Source organism: Gavia stellata, chromosome 17 (assembly GCF_030936135.1).
Source record: "Gavia stellata isolate bGavSte3 chromosome 17, bGavSte3.hap2, whole genome shotgun sequence".
Classification (NCBI taxonomy): domain Eukaryota; kingdom Metazoa; phylum Chordata; class Aves; order Gaviiformes; family Gaviidae; genus Gavia; species Gavia stellata.
The window spans coordinates 9359934-9377686 of NC_082610.1; the positions used below are offsets into that span (position 1 = coordinate 9359934).

At 38.6% G+C, this 17753-nt stretch overlaps 1 protein-coding gene across 2 annotated transcripts in view; it reads right to left on the bottom strand.

Moving 5' to 3' along the window:
- Positions 1–683: 683 nt before the first annotated feature.
- The window catches only part of WT1 (WT1 transcription factor), a 36590-nt gene continuing 19520 nt past the window's right edge, over positions 684–17753 (bottom strand). Inside the window, exons 5-9 of one of the 2 annotated variants that reach the window (XM_059825792.1) lie at positions 15364–15466; positions 13831–13981; positions 6242–6331; positions 5450–5533; positions 684–2011 (exon numbers count right to left, since the gene is read on the bottom strand). In XM_059825792.1, coding sequence (XP_059681775.1) covers positions 1890–2011; positions 5450–5533; positions 6242–6331; positions 13831–13981; positions 15364–15466 — 550 coding nt within the window. In that variant the 3' untranslated portion in view covers positions 684–1889. Of the gene's footprint in view, positions 2012–5440; positions 5534–6241; positions 6332–13830; positions 13982–15363; positions 15467–17753 lie in introns of both variants that reach the window. The other variant, XM_059825791.1, reaches the window with a different exon arrangement.

Below are 17753 nucleotides of genomic sequence, written 5' to 3' on the forward strand. Positions count from 1 at the left end.
TCAACCCATCATAGAACTCCATTGTGTACATTAGAGAAAAAAGCTTGGCAAGATACATTAAAGATTTTTGCTAAAGAGATACAAATATTTTGCAAGGTCAAAGGGCGCTGAGGCAGGCTGTACTTACTTCCAAGGAAAAGTAGGCAGTATGACAAAGAAACAGTAATATTTTTTTATCTTCATTTTCACACTTCATCATCTAAGAAAGACTGTCTTTTTCAACCTGCTGAACTGATTTAAGCCACCCCAACTCTAAGTTAACTTTTACTTAGAAGTCAGTCTGTGACATCCTAATCTAAGCAGTTATCTGTGCTTATGGTTTCAGCGCAGTTCTACAGAAGGCCAGTACTGCTATTTATAAACTGGGTTTTACTATTCTATGGAGTTCTTATAGAAATCCTACAGGTCAAAAAAAAAGGAATAGTTTGGTAAGAAGACGAACAATTGAAGCAACTGTTTTATACCACAATATGAAACTTGACACTGTTTTCTGCTGCCAGTATGATTCCCAAGTGAGATGGATAAATTGTGGTCAAGACCTGGACAGGTTAACTAGTGGTCATCAGTGCTGGTGGTACCTTTATATACAAAAAAAAAAATGGATACTATTGGACAGGGCATTTGAAATTTAATACCAGACATGAAACAAGACATCTGTTGGACTCTCATTTGTTTCTCTTTGAATGGGCTTTAATTGAAAGCTCGGTGAAAAATGCAGGTTACATTCTTAGTGTTATCAATAGTTTGTAACAGCAACAACATCAGAACAGTGATGCATCTAATATTTATACACTTTCTAATTTTAGATGTCTAAGAGCAATACATTATCAGATATATATATACACACAATTTCAAGCAATTAAAAGTAAATAATAAACCCCTCCTCCCCAAACCCTGAAACAATATATTTCCTTACACTAATAATGTCTTTTTCACATATACTTGACAAAGAGTCTTTTTAAGTTACTTATCTTAAGAGTAATCTGTTAATGGAGATCCTGGACCAGCCCCATTAAAAGTTCAGTTTTAAGTTTATACAGCTTGCCAGCCACATAACCAGTGTGGCTTTACATTGTAAACAAATCCCAAATGTCTACAATGATTGCAATTAGTTTTGTGTAAAGGAGAATAAATTTAAACCAATACATTAAAAAGAGAGAGAGAAAGCGAGAGAGTCAATAGACGAACAAAACAGTTTTGGGGGATCAATTATGTGATTATTTAAAAAACAAGTTAACTTAATGGTAAGATTCTTATTTTCTGTACAAAGAGGCTCTGGTTCATCTAGCTTTAGCTGCTCTAGAAATACACCCTTTAAAAAAAGGTTTGATTTGTGAAATTCAGAAGCAGAGCTTCCAACTTTAAAATCTTGCCCTTTGGCAGTACGAGTACAAAGTTTACCAAAAGTATCTCAGGTGATTGTTCCATCTCATTTTGTGAGGATAGCTGTACTAGCATTTGGAAACCTCAGCATATGCACAGATGCAGTAAGCGTAAAGCTTACCTTCAACACGGAGGAATCGCGCTACCCACTGCAGGACTTAAAAAGGTACAACAATATGTACCTGGAAAAGTTTTAGTGAAAATAAAACTAGAAAACTGGAGACAGATGTGGAAGGTAAGCACAGTTTACAGTAATCTTGAAACTGTGGCAATCTTGCTTACTTTTTAACAAAATTACAAATAAAAATCTCTTGAACTTATTGAATAGGAACTTGTATAAGTCCAAATGGAAGACAAGGCTGAGCAGAATCCTACGGTTTAGTTAACTTGTGTCAAATGGGATGCGAAGACAGCTGCAGCTTTCTGACAGAGGTGATCGAAGATGGCTGATAAAGTTTGCAGTAGCTCATAATGTCCCATCTGGTTTATTCACTTGTTTGAACTGTCTAAAGGGCCAACTGCAGTTTAGTCATGTTCCTCTGGTGCATGTTGTGATGACGAACTAATTCATCAGACCTGGCAAATTTTTTTTGACAGCTGGGCCACCGGCAACTGAAAGGCTTTTCACCTGTTAACAAAACACCCTGTTATTAACTGGGTATACAGCTCGCCTGAGACACTGCTATTTGCTTACTTTCTGCAGGGTTGTGAGGAGCTAGGCAGAGCCCCTGTCAGGAGGCAAAGCATCCCGGGCTGTCTTGAGAGGGTGTGGGAGTGCCCTCAATTCCTGCTCACATCAGCGCTCAGTGCTTTCCTACATCTCCCTCAGCTGATCTTTAACAACAGCCTTTTAGATGACGTAGAACATTTTGCAGTGGTTCATTCCTGAAGACAAGCCCTTACTGAACACCGTGTTGCCATCTCTATGCTGCTCTCAGCTCTCAAACGAACTAGTTTGAAAGTCACTCTGGCATTTGCACAAGCTTCAGTCACACCTTGGACTGCGGTGCTGACATACTGTTAGTCACTGTGCAAATTGTCAGTGACTATTTAGAGCTTGACCTCAAGTCAAGGAGAGTTTTTCCAGCTAGTTCAATGAGTTTTGGCTGAAGTTCTTTGAAACTGGTGAGTGTAAGTGAATATGGTAGAAGTAACAGAGTTCAGCATGAAGTCTGCTGAGCCAGACTGAAAGTTTCCCTCTACTGTCTAAATAAAGTAGATTCACATCTATGGGAGATGTTAAAGACTCAAAATATTCAGTATTTTTCTAACATTCCCATGAGCATAATATTTACTAAAAAAGACCCCAAGCAAAGCACATTCAATTTTAACAAGAAATGCCATCACCTTTTTACAGTTTAATCTGGTCTCTCAATTTTCTACAATGTTTAAGTGGAATTTCAGGCCGTGTTTCTGATGCCACAGGAATGCTGATGGAATGCTTTCATTAGCTCAGAGCAGTGCCTGGTGACTCATGTTTCTTTTAGAATTGCATTTTCTTTTTTTTCCCCAAAAATAGACGCAATATTTTAAAGTAGGTTCAGCTCTGGGGCTGGGCTCTTCAGTGCTGTCTACACACCTCGTACTCTCCAAGTCAAGACACACTGGGGTGGTACAAGCTCACCCAGACATCTTCTCCTCTTTTTTCCCCTCACACTTTGTGCATTTCACAAGCATCCAGAGTCAGGTAAAAGGGGATCTGGGATTGGCATAAATGTGTATTTCTGTTTGCAAAATCCTGTGCAATATCTTTAAGGTGTTTAAAATCTACTTTATCCACTTAACATACGTGCTGGAAAAAGCATCAACTATCTCACGTGAGTGCATAAAACAGTATGGGACAAAATCGATCTGGTCAGAGCTACTGATAAAAATCACAGATTGTATAAAGTGGTCTTCTTTCATCTCAGCAGCATGAGCAAAATCATCCTGTGAACTGATGTGAGTTATCTATTACTGGCCAGTTTTTCACTGAACTACCACAGTAAAAGTGGCACAGTTTTGCTGTTTCACAAGCAATTCTGGTTGTCCTGTCGCAACAGGGGGCAGCAATCTCTATTAGTTCTGTGCTGGGCAGAAATTACTCTGTACAGCTTCACTGTACAGATATCAGAAATCATATTTCCATTGCTAAAATTTATATAGATATGTGGAGTTTTCCCTTGCTTCATTTTCTTGCTTTCTACAGCAAAGATTGCTGTTACAGTAAAATTGCTTGTGTAGACAAGAGACCCTGAATTTATAGCTTAACAAATAGTTTGGCTGTTGATTTAAAATTAGGATGGAATTAGATGGAAGTTACCTGTGCTTTGCTTCATCAAGATTTAACATAGAGCAGGTTAACTTGAGCTAGGTGTTTTGCTGCAAAATTTAGGGGGTACAAGAAAGAAAGAGGAATGAAGCTACAGGGCAAGATGGAGATGAAAAATCCCCACCCACCACTCATGCTCATTCCCCTCAGGATATGTGTATTTTACAGTCAAAGGAGCATGACACATCCAAAATCACTGACAGGAGCATCATCACAGCAGCACGCAGCTGGGCTGCAGAGCTCACACAGAACTTGAGCCAGTGGCAGGCAGCAAGGCCACGCAAAGGTCTGTGCTGAGGCTCAAATGAGGCTGCTTTCAGCAATGAGTGCAGCGTGGGCTTGGATCACATGGAGCAAGCAAGAACTAGAACGGGGAGATGACTTTCAGTAGAAAAAAGAGAGCAAGTTCTTCACTGACTTAGCTAATCTGGGATAAAAAATTACTGGAGTCATGAAAGTCATGAATTAGCAGATCAGTTAGCAATGAAATGTGATGGGGAATGTAGTTTATCCCAACTTGCTAGCATGTGACAACCTCTTGCCATTTTGTCTCTACCAGAACGTTACCTCTTGCTGATAAAGAACATATCTTCATGCAAATGCACACAGACCCAGGCCCTGCAGCTCAGCATGAGGCTATGGGGAGAACCCAGGAGCACAGCCATGCCCTTTACCATTTGCAGATTGCAAGTGCAGATATGGCCATTACTTGAAGCATTTATTTGGCCGGTGCCACAGAAAATGCCATTATTCTCAGGTGAATCATTTCCTTTATTAAAATTTCTTTTTTATTTTGGAAAGTCTTAAATATGTGGCTTTATGGTCCAGAAGAGATAAAAGAATCCTTAGCAGGGAGAAAAAGATTTTCAGGCTCCTTGTCCATCTGTACAGAGACTGAATTTAAAAGGTTAAGGCAAGTATAGAAAACACTGTGACATCTAATAACATGTCAAAGTGCTCGGTAAACAATTACTTGGTAAAAATACTGCATACATAGTGGAAGGGAACAGAAAATGTCAGTTCATAGGAGTATTTCTAAAACTTAAAACTAAAATATAGAGGTTGCTGCCGTTGCTGCTTAATGGTGTTTACATTTACGTGAGGGCAGAGTAGACTAAAATGGCCTCCTATTTTTTCCCCGGTATTTATATGAAATACTATGGTTTCTACAAAAAGGTCCTTGAACATTTGAGTAAGCTTTTACTTTAGTGTCTGTCAGTGTGAGTTTGCGAAAGGCACTCCTTTTATCTTCTGGAGAGATTACAGTACAAGCAGCAACAGCAAGAGCTTTGCTGTGCTATCCTGCATTAGGCTCAACTGACACTTAGGAGAAGCATGAGTAGGCATGAATACTTTAGATTACAGACCTTCGACTGAAGCTAGAACTAAAATTTCTATCTTGTTGGGTTTTTTCAGTAAAGGCAGTAGATCAACTTGACATTTGTGGGCTGAGCCCATGATGTTCATTTCACAATAACCGACAAAATATATTTTGCCAAGCTGAAATTTCTTTAAACAGGAAGAAAGAAAGCGTAGTTTCCAAAATCACCTAAATCCCTTTGTGAAAAGTGACTATGACGCTTGGGGAATGTAGTCACACTGAAATATCCGCACACTCTGAAATTCTTTCTGTTGTTTTGAATATTTAACTCCTGATTATGAGGCTTTCTAATCATGTAATTTACAACAACATTGACTTAAACTTAAAAAATAATGAAATATAAATGTGAAGAAAAGTTTACGCACTTGTTTTACCTGTATGAGTCCTGGTATGAGTCTTCAGATGATCAGATCTGGAGAACTTTCTCTGACAGGTTTTACACTGGAAAGGCTTCACACCTGAAAAGACAAAAGAAATCTATTCTTATATCCCAACACCTTTTGGAAGGGTGAATAAAATAATGTATTTCTGAATTTTCAAAAGCCTGGATTTTTTTTACTAGTTACTGTAACTGCTCCTCCCAGCTTCATGCCTACACATTACAGAAAGTCATTAATCAGGCTGTGATCCCTTTGTAACCTCCTCTTCCGATGTCTGGATCTGAAGCATCCAAACAGCACCATCATAATCAAACACCCACTTACACTGTTGGACTAAGGAGGCTCTGCAAACGTTGTTAATTCTGATCCTGTGGCTTGGCACTACTGCTATCATGTATGAGCAAATATGACATAAGAAGAATAGAGGTGCAGAGGTATATTTTTATATACTCCCAATAGGCTTAACTGTTTGGATTTTAAAAATAATATATTCCCGATATTGGGGATACAGTATAGAGCAAACAGTTTCATTAAGAAAGCTGTTTCCAAAAGATGGCGGCAAGATTAAAGGGTCACTTATACAACCATAGCAGTGCTGAAATGCCAACAAAAAAACTCAGCTGCAGTCTGCTCCTAAAGCTAACTTCAAAAATTTGGCACTACAGGTATCATGTATGAGCAGACACAACATCAGAAAAATAGAAGTTTAGAAGTATACTTTTTGGATCACAATTCACATATAACGATGAACTCTAATGAGCAGAGACGTGCATGCTGTCAACACACCTGTGTGTCGTCTTTGGTGCCGTTTGAGTTGGTCTGAACGAGAAAATCTTCGTTCACAGTCCTTAAAATCACACTGATAAGGTTTTTCACCTGTAAAGGACAAACAGTTTATCAGAAAATATGGGTAAATGAGGGAACACGTCAAGTAGAATCAGAAGATGAAACGTGTTACACTAAAAGACTTAGACTTCTCTCCTGTCTAAAGCAGTCTAATGTTATGCCAGGACTCATTTGCTCTAAAACCATCCAATTGTGTTGGAATCAGTGGGGAAAGGCTGGCATAATTCTACTGCATTGACACTGATCTTGAATCTGCTCATCCTAAAAACATAGCCCATTAGGTAAAAGCTAGAAAAAATTTCAGGTTGCATGAAATTTTTTTTGTTGTTTTCTCCTGGAAAAGAATAGAAATCTCTTGTTTTACATTTCTCTGAAAACCATATTAAGCCTTTTCCACCTATTTCACTAATACAAAATTTGTACAAGGGAACAGCTTGCAGTTTGCTCTAAATTGGATTTGAAGCAAAAGCTAAGCCAATGACATTCATGTAGGCGACAATTTTAACCACACTAAATGAATTAAAAGAAAATGAGCAAAATTCAGCCACAGAAAAATACATATTCTTCCCGAAAACACAAATTATGTTTCTTCTGGAAAGCACCATTAAACAGGATTTCTCACGTAGCTGCACACCTCCCGCAGGGAAGCCTATGAATTATTGCAAAGCCTCATGTAAATATAAACTCTTCCTGCACATCCCATACAGTTCAGCAGAGAACCTCAGGATGTGTTTTCTCCAGGACCACAAGTGAGATTCTGACTTTTGAAAAAAATTAAATCCCTACAATCTAGCGTCTCAAATTAACATGGTGTTCAATGCATAGCACTTGACCAACCACATAAACATGCAAAAAGAAATGCAGCAATCGAGGAGCTTGAGGGAAACACTGCTGGCATGTAGCGTACCACAGAGTTGCTGGAAATCTGGCCAGCACAGAAAAAAGCTAATTCATATGCTGTTCCAGGAGGAGCTGTATGATCTTTCAGATATGATTTGCATCTTTCGCCCCTTTGCACAACACTGGAATCCTGCAAAAGCCTCAGATATAATTACAGTTACACCTACATAAAGTCTGTTTACAGTGCCACAGCCCAACAGAGAGGCCTCTGCACAAGAACTAATGAAACATATCCCACTGCAAAGCTGGGAGGATCCTGGGTTTTATCTGGAAGGTACACACAAGATCAGCTGGGACCTGCTTTGTCTACTGTGGAAAGCTGAGATGTAAAACAAAGGTCCAGCATGAAGGACCTAAAGAAAAAAATCAGCTGAAGCAGGCAGTGAGTTTAATTTCTCTGGGTATATTTTTAAACACATATCGCTTTCATAAATCTTCATTGCAAGTGTCTGCATTTCTGATTTTATTATGATGAGGAAATGTATTCTGGTTGCACTGGTATTCTGAGATACCAGTGCAAACTAGTTTAGTTCAAAGCAGAAGCCTTCTGATCTAGGTAACACAGTGTAAGTAGCATATTGAGAAGAGCATGCCAAATTCATACTGGTGTGGCTAAGATCAAAATTTTACAAAAGCAACTAAATCTGCAAGAGCAAGCTAACTTCCTGTGACAGTCACCCAAAGGAGTTTACTGATTCTGAAACCTAGGTGTGGACAATTTCCATGTCTGCTGTGCTTAATTTATTAGCATAAGGGATTAAAGTTGCCACAGGTGTTTGAAATAGTTCCGTACACTTTGACCGCAAGGACTCCCTGGGGGGTGCCTGCTTTTCAGAAACCACTTACTTCCAAGGAATTCAGCCCTTTGGCAGATTTAAGAGGGGGAATGTCAGCAGAGCAGAATGCAGTGACAGGATGATTGTCTGCTAATTGCAATATAAACGCAAAAGATGGTTAAGGAGGTATTTGAATAAAACAGTATAGCGGGTCTGATGACATGCACATGAAAGTATTTCTTTAAATACTTTGAAATATAATCTTGATTAAATTAAGGACAAATTTAACCAATGCATATATTAAAGGAATCAATCCAAGATGCTTACACAGAGATATGATGACACTGTGTAGAAAACAAAAAGCAAACAAACAAAAAGAGCACAATATTTGGACAGAAATCCTAATTTCCCGTCCCTTCTACATGTTCCACGTCAGCCAGTACCAAGCAAAATGCCTGCCAAAGCCAACTGTCACATACCTGTTAACTCCCATAAGTTTCATCAGAACAGGATGACAGAAATGTCCCAGATTAGAAAAAGTCTGTTAGTACCTCATTAAGTCAGTATACCGAGAGGGGTTAGAGCAGTGTCTAGTTTCCCCAGGCCTATTAAAGCCTCTCCAGTAAAAGGCTAAAGTCTCTTAATGTAGAAAAATATCCCATAATGCTGTCACCTTCCTGTGTGACCACATACAATTTCAAAACAAAACAGGAGATGAAGATGAAGCTTCACTAGTCCTTCCACATGCGACTCAGAGGCTTCCGTGATTATTTACATTTCATTACTAAAAGAGGGCACGCAAAAGAAAGGCTAAACTTAGTGCATAATGAAATAGTCAAGATGACAGAGGGAATAGCAGTTCTTTAGGATTTAGGAAAATATTTAGAAAAAATAAAGCTCAACAATCGCAGAACAAGTATGAATCAGCCTTTGCACATATCGCAATAAATGCTTCTAATAAAATAAACCTCTTTCCTCAAAAATAGTTAACTTAAACCAGAGGAAGCATGTACATTTTCTCTGGAGCAAATTCATTTGCTCAGATGCACAGGAAAACAGAAATTCCTATTGCTGTAGCAGTTGCACAAAATATTCATAATCATTGCATTTAATTAAGGAGTGCTGCAAGAGCAAAAGCCCACCACTAACAAGAAAACATGAGAGGAGGCTGATTTTGAAACCAGAGACTGCAAGTCTGAATGAGAAACTGAAGGCTTGTCTATACTCCCTTCACCAATTTAAACCCCTTTTCTTGTATACCCACTTAATCAAATGAGCACAGCCCCATAATCACAACTTTACCTCGCTAAGATAACATTTTTCTATTCAATGTAATTTGCTTTAGCAAACTTAGATAAAATGTATGTTTCTTTATTTAGTAGGGAGCCTTTATAGGTAATGTTTTCCGTCATCTTCATACCGTAGTTCAGGTGTGAGATGTCATTACTGTTTTGAAACTAATCATGTATTTTAAATACATAAGTATTCCTATTTTATGCCACAGAAATGAAAGCCTAAAAGCAGTGCATGCTGGGTGCGGCCAAAGGTCCATCCAGCCCAGCAGTCTCCCACCATGGCTCACCGAGAATGCCTGCAGGAGAGCAGAAGATAGCAAGCATGCAGCAGTACTTCCCCTGGACACTCTTCTAGTATCCAGCAGTTCATGAGTTACCAACTTTCTAAGCCAAAGGTGGCTTTCTATTTAACACACCTTAATGGAGTTTCTTCCCATTAATTTGTCCAGTTGTTTCTTGAACCCACATAAGCTTTCAGCTTCCACAGCACTCTGCAGAACAGTATTCCACAGCTTTAGTATGATGGTCAGTATTTCAAAGCAACATTAATGAAAGAGTGCTATCCTAGAAGTTACCGCACTAGACTCTTAAGAGGAGAGCCTGTGCAGTTCCCAGCTCAGGCACAGTTACACCCATTTATCAATTTATCATCTCTGTATACAGAGGACATAGGTCTGTCTTTCAAAGGTGTTGTAATGATGAACCACACTAATGACTGTAAAGCATTTAGCAGCATGGTGGCACATGCCATAGTAAAAGGATACTTGCTTTTGTCAAAGCAAACAAATCATTGTTAGATGGTTAGCATAAAAATCATTATTAGACTGCATTACTTACACCCCCCAGAGCCTCAGAAATTCACCACTGAGACCTAAGTCCCCTGCCACATAAAGGACAGCCTTCCTGATTTACAGATTCTCATACTTCATTGTAGAAGCTTATACCTGCAGTTGAGCATATTTAGGCTGAAGAATATCCCTGGCAAACAGGCAGAGGATATTTTCTCTGCAAAGATGCTCAGCTTTCTGTTAGGATAAATCCAGTTTTTCCAATGTGTAGCACTGAACTCAAACGGTCTCTGGCAAGTGTGCTGACGTTTCCACCATAAAAGAAATTTATGGAGGTCTAGACATCAATTGGTTTCTGCAAAGAAGTCTCTGAAGTCTGTCACAAGATGACAACTCACATTATTTGCTGTACTGTTGAAAAGTTATATGTATTTTTGCATTTCCTTTCAGAGACCTATCTACTGCAGCAAAATACACCAAGATAAGAGAAAAGCTTTTTTGGCTGTACATGTTTCAATAAAGGCATTGTTAACAATGGATAAGTAGTCTTGGAGGGTACAAAATGTCAACATATTTTCAACTAAGGCTATGTTGAAACATTGGTAAAAACTGATTACAGAATCCAACTTTGTGTTTCAGGGCCCTGCTTGATTTTGCAATACTGCAACTGGTGAAGAGTAGAAGATCTGATGAGCCAGTCCTCCGTAAGTATCTATTATAGAAAGAAAAAAGACAATCAAGAGCCAACATTATTCTGCAAAGATACTATCTGCTGGTTTAATATTAGATATATGTAAGAGCTTGTTTTCAAATCATGTGGTCATAATTAAAAAAATTGACCTACTACTACACTAAGAAAGGTGGAAGAGCTTCAAACCCACGAGTGAATCCAGAACCACCTTACAGGAAGACTAGTAAAATTTTATGTTGGCTGTAGAGAGGTATACCAAACACAATCAAGTTATCCTCCGCTTGAGCTGACAACTGACAGGTCTCCTGACTTTAGACTGGCTCATCAGGATTCCTCCCCATCAAAACATTGAAGCAGAGGAAGAAGAGACACATCCTTTTGTTTAGTAATAATATTAGGTCTTACGTTTGCCAACTACTTTCTGTCTCATATGCTAATTCCACCAAGTCCAATTTCTGTGCCTAGTAGAGACCTCTAGAACGGGGTTTTGGAGTTCATTGGGTTACAAACAGAAAGATGATTACAGATCCTAAGAGACAGCCACATAATTATCAACATAAACCAATAGCCTCACTCTAGTCATACTGGCCCCTTAAGATACCCCCTAACATATAAAACCAAGCAGGTGGAGAAATGAAAGAAGGTGCAGAGAAGTATGAACTGTAGCTACCATAACTCAAGACACACACATTCTTCATAGCGATGATTGATCTGTCCTTGGAGAAAACTGGTTTCCAAATTTTGCTTTTGACAATCAGCTTTTTCACATGCAGGAGACACAAATCAGGGTTAGATAGACAAAGACATGAAGTTACAAAGGGGACTGGAAATGGATTTGCATCACAACAGTCAGTTCAACCGCCCAGAACTCCTGAAGAGCATGGGACTGAAAAAGACCATTATGGCCACCAAGTCCAGACCACACCAAGCAGCCAAGAAAATACATTAACTCAGAAGTGCTCGTAGACTATCCACTCCAGATGCTCCCATGTAGTATAGTTCACCAAACACTCCCAAAAACTAGGACTAACAGACGACTGAAGGAAATAAGGAATGAAGAGCATCATATTCTAAGCCTCTACAGCAGCTGGGAATTTGGTAAGTAAAATTTCCAGACAATAATCATAGGAAATGGCTAGTACCCCTACAACAGGCTGAGGACAAAAACCTGCCAGCCCGTTAAAGGCGAGAACTCCCTTCTGATCTTAAAGCTGAATGCATCAGCCAGGCAAGTTACCCAAGCAATTGTCACACCAGCAGTGCACTATCCCTTGCTTCCTCTCTTTGGCTGCAATCAACCTCAAAAGCTTACATGGTCTTACCAATGGCAACATTTGTATCAGCAAACACAAGATTTGGGCATCAAATTGGCCTTTTACGGAAAGTAACTTGCAAAGGTTTGAGAAATAAGTAAGTTTTGTTGTCAACGTATCAAAATATAGTGGCAGAAAATCTGTGCCACCTGTACAGAAGAGGTGTTTGAGGGGAGAAAAAACATTTTTCTTCTACCCTATTCCACTGTCACGTAAACCAAAGGAGAAGGAAGGGGCATGTGTGACCTCAAAGAGAATGGGCGAAGTCTCTCTAGGGATGCTAGACAGCCATAGTCCTATCCCCTGTGTCTTCTGGGGCTTTTGTGGATCTACATGCCTAGATTATATGTGGTATAATGCTGGAAATCTTCTCCCATTATGGGGAAAAAAAAAAAAAAAAGATGTAAGCTGATGTCCTTGTGATGCATCCAGAAATAACATTGTGAAAGCCAAGCAACTAGATGGAATAAAATACAGGAACAGAACAAACAAATTATGACTGTTAAAATACAGAGTAAATCAGTTTAGGAATGAAAGAAATAGTGATTATGAGAAAAATTCAGAACTGTTCAGGCATACTCAAGAAAAATACCACAGTTAATGGACCCCAAAAGATTTCCAAATTTTCTTCTATTTCCAGTTTATTTGCAGAAAATAGAACAGCATTTCTGTAGACCTTCAGCTCTAAAGACTAAATTCCAGTTACAATCTACATTATCTTGAATGTGTAATCTGAGCAACACTGAAGATGTCTATCTGAATATTTTGTGTCTTACCCATGCAGAAATTAAAAATGCTCTGTAATGTTCATTTCTTACCTGTAAGTATTTTACGCACTTAACTAATGTCACCACATGGTCTCCAAAAGGAAAAGTTTGCAACTATTTTTTATGAAATGTTAGACAATCTGCTAAGTCACAACAGTATGGACTTCCTTTCTGTTGCCTGTTTCATCCCTTTGACCTTCCATCATATTAATGGTTAACTGAGTATCCGTATTTACAGATTTTATTCACAAATTTCTAGATTAGCACAGAAAGAACTGTTTAAATAAAAATATTATAGGTAGTCAAAAATAATATGGAACATATCTGAAGCTATATCATAATTATAAACTTCCAACACTATAGATCTCCCAATAGCAGAAATAATTCTGTTTACTCTTCAGCAAAGTGCAGCAGGACATTTGATTTCCACATTTTGAGATGTAACTTGCATTGCCTGAACTCAGAGCAAATCCAGATCTTAGCCTACAAATGACTGGCTTCAGGCTCAATTCTTCATGGAAAGATCCCATCGCAAGGAAGCTCATTTGCCAGTCCCTGCCCCCACCCCCAACCAGAAAAGGCTTACACAGGAGGACAAGAGGATGCTAAACGTCTAGGTTACTCTTGCAGAGGAAACTTCTTCATAGTTAACAACAGTTAAGATTTGGAACAAGCTTTGATGCTCCCAAATAGAAAAAAAAAAAAAAGAAAGAAGATTCCCAGCCCTGAATGATGCCCTATAACACTGAGAGAGGGAGGGAGGTGATCTACTTGCTCTCAGCACTGCTCTGTGGTTTCTTCACTAGATTCAGAGATTCTTCTGCATCCAAAAGAGGGATTGCCCAGATGACAGAGCACATACATACCTCATCTGACAGATTCTCGCTGCCCCTGACCTGGCAGATCATTTCTTGCACCTTATGCTGTTTTAAAATCCCCCTACCCACTTTGCTGTGCAGTGCTGTAGCGTGATTTACACTAATCCATGCTGACACTTACCAGTGTGCTTTCTGCTGTGCATCTGTAAATGGGACAACTTAAAGTATCGCTTGTTACAGCCAGGGTACGCACACATGAAGGGACGTTTTTCATTTGTCTCACTTGCCGATCGGACAATAGTCGGAGCTACTCCTGGCACCCGTCGGACATCCTACAATGACAAGAGACTTGCTAATGCAACGTGTATGTTCTCAAGCTTTTACTTCACATATTCAAAGACAAACAATCACAGGCACTTCTCCAGGACAAAGAGATACTTAAATATACTATACTGCAAACACGCAATTTTATTTTATTTGACATCAATGAAGTACAACCTTAGTATACCTTAATCTGTTCTTTGCAGAGTATTAAAATTATTTAAAGGTGAAATACAGTGAATTCTACTTATTAAATTATCTCACCAATATTTATATGCAAGATTAAATGGGCCATGTTCTGACCTCATCTATAATCACACGATCCTGGAAGAAGACTCATTGGCATATGAAATAGTTTTAGGCTTATACCAGCGTAAGAGATAAGAGCACGAGCCAGAGTAGCATTCTCCTCTTTATTTTTAATACTCATATGAAGTTAAAGGATGGCGAAATTAATGTATTGGGTTAATACAAATTGGTAAAAAAACAAAACAAGAAAGACTGTCTAGGTGGAGCTGGTGAATAGTTCAGCCTTAATGCATTTTGGCCACTGTCACAATGTTCCATCAAAGACGATCTTCTCCTTCTGGGATAATTAACTTCCTTAAACAATGTCAACTGCTTACTTTTATTCACTCAACAAAAGCTGGCTCATGAGCCTGTTTCTGAGAGCTTGCCACTGAATAATGACTTGTTAAACTATACAGAAAAGGAAAAGGAGAAACGATGCTATCTAAAAACATTGATGTATGTTGACAACACAGAGCAACACAGGAGACAAATATTATGTAATGATTTTGCCATCAGTTTTAAGAAGGTATATCTTTTACAGTGGTATTTATTGATGATATGACTGTTTCAGAAAGGGAGGAAATTAACTCCCATGAATGGTAAGTTCCTTCCAAATATTCACTAATTACTTAGTCACTAGGAAACAATCACTTATTATATTTTGTTTGAAGGAAATATGTTTGAATTAGTAAAGTTCAAGAAATCCATAAAAGCAAAATGTCATCTAACACTTTCTTATATATAGTTATCAGATGTAGTCAGTCCATTGTAACCATAGAAGCTTCACATGGCCAAAGTGACTGGAGCTAGAAGTTGAAAACTGGATCATATATTTTGGACCATCCTGAGAAGCTGGTAAGGAATATTGCCTCACAGATATATTTTAGAAGAAGAAAAAACCAATTTTAAATGTCTGTGTCAGAAAGAAATCTTATACTTCAATGGCTTCAGTGAAGTCAGGACACTTAGGTAAAGCATTTCTTGATAACACAGGGAAACCGCAAATCAAGGATGGATTCATAAATACCAGTGAAGTAGTAAATGAACATTATAAACAGGCAGCAGTTTTACTTCCCTGTGAAGAATGTCCTACTATACTCACTTGTATGCCTCTAAAAACTCCATGGGTGTGTATTCTGTATTGGGCCCCACAGCTGTATAACATGGGAGCGCTGTGGTTCTCATTTTCATATCCTGCTGTATGGCTGTAAATAAAGAGGGGAATAATGGAGAAATTAAATATTTTTCAGTACTCAGCTCCATGTGAGAGGTTTGATTTCTTAAGTCGGTGATAACGTATATAGAGTTCGTTTTTATAGCCAGGATATCCAAGTGCAAATGAAATCCACCAAAGGAAGCCTGCTCTGCCTTCGCATGGGTCTGCTCCTGCTGTCACAACACATTGACTCCATACGTACATCTATTAGTATCCATTAAGGCTGTCCAGAAAGAAAAAAATTGTCATGACTTGAACTCGATGTATTTCCACAAAGATTTTAGGTAAGAGGAAAAAATCCACATAGCAGCATAACTGTGTCATGTGCACATGTACATGTTATTTATCAGTTAAATGTGGGGCTGGCTATTGCTAATATCTTTTGGAATGAGCAAAATGCCTCAAGTTTCACATTAAGTGCAGTGGATTTTTGTCAGCACCTCATGACTCAGATATTACCAGATACTACCAAGAAAGTGATGACATTTATAAGAATAGCAGTCATGTACTCATAAACAGAGATTACGAATCAGTGTCCAAACTATTTATCCCACATATCAGCTTGCAGGATGCGCAACAAATTAACCCTTTATAAAAATAAAATAAAAAACCCAAAACCAGCCTATCCCTACTAGGTATAAATTTTCAGGATTCCTCATGCAGCATCATCACAATAATTTTAAAAATTTGTAACCTTTGTTGTGGTTTGGGGGTGTCACAACCGTATGTTTACCTAATTATATTCTTCAAAATCCTATGTTCTCCTGTCCAGAACATTAGGGACGTTGCTGTGTTTCCTGTTTGCAACCTTCTTAATGTCAACATTATTCAAATAAAGTTTAGTTTTTATTTTTAAATGAGTATGTTACATTAGTGTGTACATTGCCACATGTATTAATATACGTTGGCAACACTAAATGTTCATGTTTTATACCGCAGTAGAAATTAGAAAGCCCAGAACAAAGCCCAAGGGCACACAGCTAGGGACAAAGATGGATACATAGGATGTTATCCCAGTCTTTGCCAAATGCTTGCAATAGCAATTTGAAGGGGTCCCTGAGGCCCAGACTCTCATTTCACTGGTCCTTCCTTTCTCTTCACTCAAAGTTCATGTGCAGAGTAGAATTACAAGGAAGTTTTAAACCTCTTAAGTGATTTGCAGAACAGCGAGTGTAACTGGAATGCAGGCGATGTCTAAACAGTTTGTGAACCTTGCTAAACAGGAGGGGAGCGGTATTTGTGAACAACTCTTACTGCAGAGTGTGGGTCGCATTCCTCATTATTTGTCCCCACAGCAGCTTGCAGGCTGCCACCCAGCAGATGTGTTCCTTTAGATCAAGTCCTTTGCTGCTCAAAATACTAGTATCAAATCCTGGCTCCACCTGGCTCTTCAAATCAAAGGCTACACCTTCTGGGAAGGTATGCTCTGTTTGTTTCAATTTTAAGTGGCAAACAGGTGACCATAATGAAATAAGTTATAGGGTGGTGGCAAGAATGTCTCTCTGATCTGTAGTATTATCTGTAATAATAGATAAAGGAAGATACCATTATCTGATTTAAATGGATTAAACTGCTTTCTAGATATGTACCATGTCCAACTAAATAGGGTGTCCTCTCTGCTCAGGGCCCAGATTTGGCATTTTGTTCCCCAATACAAGTAACAAATGACCATTTGCTCAATTCAGGTTCCCCACCAGCATCGAATTTAGCTCTCTATTGAAAGGCAGCAAGCCCATAGATGTTAAAAAAAAAAAAAAAAAAAAAGGTTGAAGAGTACCCAACCCATGGTGATACCATATTAATCACAAATTAAACACTGCATTTTGAAACAGAAATTAAATGAGAACTAACTGATCTGTAATGTAGCAGCAAATCAAGGGTAAACACGAACTTCAGCATTAGTCACTCCGAGTAACCATGTAACCTCTCATTCACACCTGTGCTAGCAACCTTACACCTTACAATAAGAGACACAAAGTTAGATAAGAACAATTCCCGGGATAGAAACTTTAGAAGGAGGAACAGGAATACGCAGTAAAAGCTTATACCATAAAACACAGCCTAACTTTCCCTCCAAATTCATATGGTTTTCATCTTTCAGTGATAACCGTTTTTGTAAAAACCAGTCAGTTCTGAAGTAATTCTTCCCAGAAATAAAAAGCAGAACAAAGACCCTGTCTGTGCCCTAAGGAATGGCTCCATGAATGGAAGGTACCCTCCAAATGATCTCCATCTCGATTTTTATTGCACAGTTGGTAAGCCTTCCTCAACATTCA